This window comes from Oncorhynchus mykiss, chromosome 23, assembly GCF_057628025.1.
Source record: "Oncorhynchus mykiss isolate SJ-2025 chromosome 23, ASM5762802v1, whole genome shotgun sequence".
In the NCBI taxonomy this organism is placed as follows: domain Eukaryota; kingdom Metazoa; phylum Chordata; class Actinopteri; order Salmoniformes; family Salmonidae; genus Oncorhynchus; species Oncorhynchus mykiss.
Window position 1 is genome coordinate 31,382,591 of NC_143044.1, and position 9,773 is coordinate 31,392,363.

The 9,773-nt window shown below is 42.8% G+C and overlaps 1 protein-coding gene across 1 annotated transcript in view; it reads left to right on the forward strand.

Moving 5' to 3' along the window:
* The window catches only part of ankfn1a (ankyrin repeat and fibronectin type III domain containing 1a), a 236,193-nt gene that overhangs the window by 86,042 nt on the left and 140,378 nt on the right, over positions 1-9,773 (forward strand). Inside the window, exon 6 of the mRNA XM_021581040.3 lies at positions 5,006-5,043. Coding sequence (XP_021436715.3) covers positions 5,006-5,043 — 38 coding nt within the window. The remainder of the gene's footprint in view (positions 1-5,005; positions 5,044-9,773) is intronic.

Below are 9,773 nucleotides of genomic sequence, written 5' to 3' on the forward strand. Positions count from 1 at the left end.
AGACAGACAGATGGACAACATTACCTATGGGCTGTTTTAGTATGCACACCTAGCTCTACCTTTAGCTGTAACAGATGGACAGACGGACAACACCTGTTTAGGTATGCTCCTGCTGTAGCTCTGCACTATAACCTGTTTCGACAGACGGACAGATGGAGGCTGTAATGCAAGCTGTACACTTAACATTTTCTAAAGCACATGGCCTGATAAAATATATCATTCATTGTGAGGGAACTAAGACCATGAAGAAATGTTCGCTCTTAGGACAAAAGGGTAGGGTCTTTACAAAACAGCACGAGTTAAGAACATGTGCAGACCTCACACCCACCCTGGTTTTTGACGCAGTACCATGAACATTAGGACATTGTTCTTATTCTTGTTAGAACCACTCCATTAGGAGGTACACAAGAGCCGGCCCTGGCTGCTAGTTGCTGCTGACGCCATCTCAACTAGACATACTCTGAATCGTCTTACCCCGGGAGATGAATACACCATATTCCACTCCAGAGAGCGTCAAGGCTATGCAAGGAGAAAGAACATGGGAGAAGCGAGGGAAAGAAAGAGAGCGACAGATATGTTGACCTATGTGCATGTGCCCTGCAGGCATTCCCGGAGTACAACCGCCTAGACTTTTATAAATAGAACATTTTGATCTCTGTCTATAATGTATTATCTGTGTTGTTAGGTTATTTATTACTTCCAGTTTCCCATCAGACTGCGCAGGGACGGACATGTAGCCGACAGCGATGTGAGAGGGCATTGATGTTTGGATGATTTCAGAGTCACGACTGTCTCCTCTGTGTGTGTGTGTGTGTGTGTGTGATGCTTACAGCTCCCACTCTTCTCATGTAGTGGTTTGATGAGCGATAGTCTCATTTTAGAGCTGGCAGGAGACACATAATCTGTCCTTACAAAGAGAACACAGCACATCCATTATACTGCTGCTCAAACACACTGGTACAACACAGCACACTGAAACACATCAGAGAAGGCACTGGAATAAAACAGATTGTAATCTGGGTGGTTCGAGCCCTGAAATCTGATTGGCTGACAGCCATGGTAAATCAGACCACATACCACGTATGACAAAACAATTCTTTTTACTGCTCTAATTATGTTGGTAAACAGTTTATAATAGCAGTAAGGCACCTCTGGGTTTGTGAGATATGGCCAATATAGCACGGCTAAAGACTATCCAGGCACTCCGCGTTGCGTCGTTCTTAAGAGCAGCTCTTAGCTGTGGTATATTGACCATATACTACACACCCTCTGGCCTTATTGCTTAAATAGAAGAGAGGTGAATAGAATGGGATATAATTCAATTGAACGTCGTTGTCCATCTTCTAATAGAAATCCCTGTTTCGATAAGTAAGGTTGTGTCTTTTCTGTTTAATAAAGTCAGCGTAATGTACACACAGCTAAAATGATAGTCATTTTCCCTCAGCATTCTGCCACGTTGTTACGACAACAGAGCATTTACCCCCTGCCACCAGTGCATTAGTTCATGATTGTTTCTTGGAAAATGTCTCTCTTCAATTGGAAGATGTTTGTGTAATGAATTGTTTCTTGGAATAAGTTATTTAATTGAAACACTGTATAGTGTACAGTGACGTCGTCAGCAATAACTGAATACAAGGAAAGTAGTTTGTTCTATAGCCATATAAAACCATAGAAACCCTTGAGCTTACTCAGTAAACCTACATTCAAAAAGTATTCAGACCCCTTGATGTTACAGCCTTATTCTAAAATGTATTCAATTGTTTCCCCCCTCATCCATCTACACACAATACACCATAATGACAAAGCGAAAACAGGTTTTTAGACATTTTTGCAAATTTATACAAATAAAAAAACTGATATCACATTTACTTAAGTATTCAGACTCTTTACAGCATCGGGTCTTCTTGGTTATGATGCTACAAGCTTGGCACACCTGTATTTGGGGAGTTTCTCCTATTCTTCTCTGCAGATCCTCTCGATCTCTGTCAGGTTGGATGGGGAGCGTCACTGCACAGCTGTTTTCAGCTCTCTCTAGAGATGTTCGATCGGTTTCAAGACCGGGCTCTGCCTGGGCCACTCACGCTGTTTTGGCTGTGTGCTAAGGGTCCTTTACCTGTAGGAAGGTGAACCTTCACCCCAGTCTAAGGTCCTGAGCGCTCTAGAGCAGGTTTTCATCAATGATCTGTCAAGGTGTGAGTGTAGCTGGTGCATAGGAAGTCAGGCGCAGGAGAGCAGAGATGAGTGGACAAGGCACTTTACTGAGGCAATAAATGAATAGAACGCAACCGCATCACAAAACAAAGGCCCTCAGAACAAGTGAGGCAGCACTAAGTACAAAATAACAAAGTACAAAGTACAGGCTGTCAAAAAGCACGGGTGTAAAATATAACCCGGTGCAAACCAGCAGGAAGAGTGCCAACTTGACAATAAACAATTACACACACAGACATGGGGGGAACAGAGGGTTAAATACACGGCAAGTAATGAGAGGAACTGACTTCGGCGGAAGTCGTGACAGGATGTCTCTGTACTTTTCTCCATTCATCTTTCCCTCGATCCTGACTAGTCTCCCAGTCCCTGCCGCTGAAAAACATCCCCACAGCATGATGCTGCCATCACCATGCTTCACCGTAGAGATGGTGCCAGGATTCATCCAGACTTGACATTTGACATTTGAGGACAAAGAGTTCAATCTTGGTTTCATCAGACCTTTAGGTGCCTTTTGGAAAACTCCATGTGGGCTGTCATGCTCCTTTTACTGAGGAGTGGCTTCTGTCTGGCCACTCTACCATAAAGGCCTGATTTGGTGGAGTGCTGCAGAGATGGTTGTCCTTCTGGAAGGTTCTCCCATCTCCACAGAGGAACTCTGGAGCTCTGTCAGAGTGACCATTGGGTTCTTGTTCACCTCCATGACTGAGGCCCTTCTCCCGCGATTGCTCAGTTTGGCCGGGCGCCCAGCTCTAGGAAGAGTCTTGGTGGTTCCAAACTTCTTCCATTTAAGAATGATGGAGGCCACTGTGTTCTTGGGGACCTTCAATGCTGCAGAAATGTTTTGGTACCCTCCCCCAAATCTGTGCCTCGACACAATCCTGTCTCAGAGCTCTACGGACAATTCATTTGACCTCCTGACTTGGTTTTTGCTCTGACATGCACTGTCAACTGTGGGACCTTTCCAAATCATGTCCGTTCAATTTAATTTAACCACAGCTGGACTCTGATCAATGGAAACAGGATACACCTGAGCTCAATTTCGTGTCTCATACCGAAGGGTTTGAATACTTATGTAAATAAGGTATTTCTGTTTAGAATTGTTTTATTTATTTCTAAGACCTGTTTTCAATTTGTCATTATGAGGTATTGTGTGTAGATTGATGAGAATAAGGCTGTAACATAACAAAATGTGGAAAATGGAAAGGGGTCTGAATACTTTCTGAATGCACTGTATATATAAAACCATGTGGACACCCCTTCAAATTAGTGTATTTGGCTATTTCATCCACACCCGTTTCTGACAGGTATATAAAATCGAGCACTCCGCCATGCATTCTCTATAGACAAACATTGGCAGTAGAATGGCCTTACTGAAGACCTCGTGACTTTCAACATGGCATTGTCATAGGATGCCACCTTTCCAACAAGTCAGTTTGACAAATGTTTGCTCTGCTAGAGCTGCCCCGGTCAATTATCTGTGCTCTTATTGTGATGTGGAAACGTTTAGGAGCAACAACCGCTAAGCAGCTCATAGGTGCTGAAGCGTGTAGCGCGTAAAAATAGTCTGTCCTTGGTTGCAACACTCACTACTGAGTTCCAAACTGCCTCTGGAGCAACGTCAGCACATTAACTGTTCGTCGGGAGCTTAATGAAATGGGTTTCCATGGCCACACAAGCCTAATATCACCATGCACAATGCCAAGCGTCAGCTGGAGAGGTGTAAAGCTCGCCACCATTGGATTCTCTGGAGTGATGAATCACACTAGACCATCTAGCAGTCTGACAAACTAATCTGGGTTTGGCAGATGACAGGAGAACGCTACATGCCTGAATGCATAGGCCAACTGTAAAGTTCAGTGGAATAATGGTCTGAGAATGTTTTTCATGATTCGGTCTAGGCCCCTTTGTTCCAGTGAAGAGAAATCTTAACGCTACAGCATACAATGACATTGTAGACGATTCTGTGCTTCCAACTTTGTTGCAACAGTTTGGGGAAGGCCCTTTCCTGTTTCAGCATGACAATTCCCCCGTGCACAAAGCGAGGTCCATCCAGAAATGGTTTATAGAAGAACTTGACTGGCCTGCACAGAGCCCTGACCTCAGCCCCATCGAACGCCTTTGGGATGAATTGGAACGCTGACTGCGATCCATTCCTAATAGCCCAACATCAGTGCCCGACCTCACTAATGCTCTTGTGGCTGAATGGAAGCAAGTCCCCGCATCGATGTTCCAACAGATAGTGGAAAGCCTACCCAGAAAAGTAGGGACCAACTCCATATTAATGCCCATGATATTGGAATGAGATGTTCGGTGAGCACGTACTTTTGGCCACATAGTGTAAAACCAGTTAATATTGTATGAAGGTCAACTGAAGAGAATAATATCTACATCCTACGTTTCACTTCATGGGACCACGTTGGAAACAAGGGGATTTGCTTGACCGTGTTAATCCCCTGGTTTGTACTCAGTGAATCCTTTTCCAATCAATCAACTCCTCTCTTTCTTATTTCGTCCATTCTCTGCGGAAGTTGTGTCCTGCTTTCCCAACACAGTTTTAGTTCAGTGAGATGCATACTGTTTTACTATTTAACCTTTACCATGTAGCCTTTACATCTGGTCTTTCCAGGAAAACTAAGGGAACTGAAGGGTGGGGGACTATTGGCTAAATATTGATCCACTTTACTGAGACAATTTATGTTGAATGGAATTTCCCATGAATTGATGTTGTATTATGCATTTGTAGCTCCGTGCTCAAACATACAAAATGATGATCTTCTCTTTTCATCCTCTACAGAGTCTTGGATCAACAGGCAGATACGAGACCAGGAAGAAGTAAGTGTCCTCTCGTTTCTTGTGTCTCGCTGTCTGGCAGCTGCACAATTGGGATTGCAGATAGAGGATTTGTCCCAAATGGCACCCTTTTCCCTACATAGTGCACTACTTCTGACCAGAGCCCTATAGTCATGGTCAAAGGTAGTCCACTATAAAGGTAATGGGGTGCTATTTGGGACGCAGTCTTTTCATGTCATCATCAGAGCAGTCTCTGGTAATTACAGTAGAGAGATTTGTAAAGAAAAATCAGGAGTTGATTATAGTTGTCTATTTTACCCTCGTTCTAAGCACTTTGTGCATCTGGAAAAGCAGTATATAAATCCAATCAGTTATTTTTGTAAATAGTCTGCAGCTCAACAGGTTTATTAACAAATCTCTTCATTCAAAGCATTAGCTTTCAGCTAATTTGTTTCTAGTTTATCCTCCACTCACCGTTTCTCTACAATATTTTATAAGAATTAATAAATAGCTTAAGCCACGTTCTAGCAATAATGAACCTCTTCTAAGACCTTTTGGGCTCACTGCTCTGAGCCAATAGGGGCTCTCTGATGGAGAGTGTGTAAGAGATCTCTTGATTGGATAACATGATGCGACCAACCTGTTGTGAATTGCTCAGTATAATATTTTTTTTTTTTCTTTTGCATATTTTAGTTCATTCCCAGTAACTATAATTGCTATTTTGTTCATTGCACTACATTGATTAGTATTACACTGCACATTTACAGCTTTGGCATTTGCTAGTTAATTAGCCAATCCAACAGCACTTACTGTATAGTTTAAGCTGGATAGCAGTGGCTTTGGCGGCTTAGTGGCCTTTACCTGGGTCATGTTGATGGAATATTATTATACTGTGTTGTGATGCCCAAGGGCTTCTATAGCCATGGAGATTAATGTGCGTATTATCAGTGACCTTGGATCTGGGATCCATAGTTGGGGGGAGGGGGGCGTGTCTGTGTGCACGTGTGCAACCATACTGTCCTTATACTGCAACAATAATTGGGCAAAAGATCTGCATTGGGCGGAAGACAGTCAAACAATAGGTGACCAGACATTCAAATCACCTGATATTAGTACGTCTGAAATAGACAATACTTTAACATTTCAGTCATGACAGTCCAAAACAACCACCTACAAGCATGCACACACACACAAACACACACACATGTTCATGTCAGAGGTGTGGAAATCTTTATTTAACCAGGAAAAGTCCATTGAGACCCAGTCTCTTTTTCAAGGGAGACCTGGCCAAGAAGGCAGCAACAATCAATACATTACATAACTGAAACATACAAGAGAGAGAGACAGGGCACGAGAGAGAGAGAGAGAGACAGGGCACAAGAGAGAGAGTGAGAGAGAGAGAGAGAGAGAGACACACAACCCATCTGTGTGATCTGCCAATACATGGTTGTCATGATGTTCTGGCGAGAATGTAGTCTACAGCACTTTCTAACTAATGTTGATCTTAACCACCCTAACCTTAACCCTTAACCCCAGGTCAACAAGAAAAAGCTCAAGTACTCTAGGACGTCATGTACTCTAGCCTAGCGGTTAGAGCATTGAGCCAGTAACCAAAACGGTTGCTGGTTCAAATACCCAAAAAGGTGAAAAATCGGGCAATGTGACCTTGAGCAAGGCACTTAACCCTAATATGCTCCAGGGGCAAGGGGCGCCATACTACCATGGCTGACCCCTGTAAAACAACACATTTCATTGCACCTTTTTATTGTGACAATAAAAAATAAAAAACATCTCAACTCAACACACACAACCCCATACCCTATTCTGCCTACACCAGGCTACCATAGGTTAAAGAAGTGCCTTTTGAATGGAATCACTATAGACGTCCATTGAGCTTTCTCCTGTCTGCCACACATACCAATGGGCTCTAGTGATTGATGAATGAATGGAGGGGTTTGGGTCTGTCTGTAGTGTGTGTATGAAGGGGCTATAGTCTTGTGTAATGCATCTCTTCTATGTGTTCTCTAAAGCCTCTACTTAGACCCAGGGTGTGTTGGGTCTGCTGTGTCCCCTTTCTTACCTCTACAAAGTCTCTATTCAACCCCCTCAATAGACCTCTGTAAGGCATTATCAGAGGAGTACATGGTGTGTGTGTGTGTGTGTGTGTGTGTGTGTGTGTGTGTGTGTGTGTGTGTGTGTGTGTGTGTGTGTGTGTGTGTGTGTGTGTGTGTGTGTGTGTGTGTGTGTGTGTGTGTGTGTGTGTGTGTGTGTGTCCATGAGTGTGCCCTTGTACTTGTGGCACATGAGCGATCATGTACAAGACCCTCACTTGCTCAACTAAAAGCAGAATTGTGAAAGCCTCTAATTCCAGAGACAGTGTGAAATGGAGCAAACCCCTCCAGGATGGAACTAATCAACCTGATTGCCTATTTATTAGCTATATCCCCTGGCCTATCTCTTCCGAATGCTGACACTCTTATACCATTGGGTTTGTCACCATGGCAACCAACAGCCAGAAACGGCACTTTTTAATAGTTCCACGGGTCCCACTGGCTCTCACTGCAGATTATGTAGTCATTGTGTGTGTAGAACATCAGTCGATCACACGCACAATATGCAGTCATGCACATACACACACACTTGCCTACTTTGCTCTCCCTTTGACTGCCAATGTTGCAGTAGCTGTTCGCTCTCTTTTGATTATCTGAGTTGAGATGATGCAACAGTACATTACCTTTTCTCTGTCGCTCTGTCTTTTACCTGCCAGTCCATTTTGTGTAGGCCAGAGTGTTTGCAAAGCTTGTAGAGTTTAGACTCTAGAGGAATGCTGGATCATGATGGGAGTTGAGAAAAGGAGCTGGAGAGAGGAGGGATATGTGTGTGTTTATGTGAAACTGTGTGTGATTGAGTGTTGATCCGTGTGCTTGTTGACATGTCTGAAGCTGTGAGTTGCAGCCAGCCGGAAGGCTTTAGTGCGTCAGATCACTGGATTTACTGGGCTTTGCTAAGCTAGGACACTGGATCAATCCTACCACCCACAAACAGACAGCCTGGCTACATACACACTTTTGTTCTTCTATCCTCATGGGGACCTTGATTTCCATTCAAAATCCAATTTTCCCTAACCCTAAACTTAACTCGTTAACCTAAACCTAACCCCTTACCCTAACCATAATTCTAATTCTAACCCTAAACCCTAACCCCTTACCCTAACCATAATTCTAATTCTAACCCTAACCCTAAACTCTAACCCCTTACCCTAACCATAATTCTAATTCTAACCCTAACCCTTACCTTAACCATAATTCTAACCCTAACCCTAAACCCTAACCCTAACCATAATTATAATTCTAACCCTTACCCTAACCATAATTCTAACCCTAAACCCTAACCCCTTACCCTAACCATAATTCTAACCCTAAACCCTAACCCCTTACCCTAACCATAATTCTAACCCTAAACCCTAAGCTTAAAATAGCATTTGTCCTCATGGGGACGTGGGAAATGTCCCAACGAGGGAGAATTTTCCATCCTTGTGGGGACTTTTGGGGATCTTAGGTCCCAACAAGGATTGAAGAACCAACCAACACACACACACACACACACACACTCACTCACTCACTCACTCACTCACTCACTCACTCACTCACTCACTCACTCACTCACTCACTCACTCACTCACTCACTCACTCACTCACACACCCGTTGGGATGGCACACCAGTAGCATCAGTAGTACATTTACTGTTAATTACCATCATTTGTCATCTACAATGCTTGTTTGGTTATGGTCATTTCTGTTAATGCATTCAATACATTATTATTACATTTTTACCGTTGTCATTGTAGGAGTGGACGCGTTGTTTGCAGTGCACACAACCTAGGCTACACTTGTGAGAAAGTTTTGGTTTAATTCATTCCATTTAAGAGTTTTGTTTGGAGCGCTCTTGTCAATCACGAGTATGGACATGCACCTGATTACATATAGAAGTAGGCCTAGGCTACCTGGCTACCTAGGCTACCTGGCCTGCGTGTAAATGTTGGCCTATAATGTGCCCATTTGGGGATCTGATACTATTTCTGATTGTCTTAACTCTCCATCACCATGGAGCTTCTCAGAGTAATGTTTTCTTCACCTCAAACAGCAAGTGGATTTTTTTGAAATGTATTTTTTATTTTTTTACTGAGAATGACAATAGTTCCTCCTATTTTAAAAATCTTTCCAGATCTCTCCCTTTCGATAACCACTTAGCATGAAAGGGGAAAAACTTAATGCTCTGATCCGGTGGAAATGTCATAAAATCGGCCTACTTGATTACTTCTTATCTTACAGCTGTGTCTCTCTGTCCAGTGGGAAACTCTGGGGGCCCAGAATATTTTATACAAGTTTGCTAGCAGGAGCTTTGGGGTTGACCAAGTTAATAGTTGATACAATGTTTCAAGTTCCTTGCAGACAGGCCATGCTTAGCCAATGTGATTTATAGGATATTTATTTTTATCAGGATATTTTATACCTGCTGGCTGCAATGTTTATATTTATTGGCTTTATGTAGGCTATTTTTACAGATTGGCAATGGCAATAGAAGTTACTTTTAGATTTGTATAATCTTCATTTAAATTTAATATTGACTAACCAAATCACATTGATTTTGAGATATGAAGACTTTTTTTATAAATGATATGAAACTGTTCCACGAAAATGAGCCTATGAAAATCATAACTGCCACGCAGATAATGTAGAAATGGCACAATAACTTGGTACTCCAAATGGAAA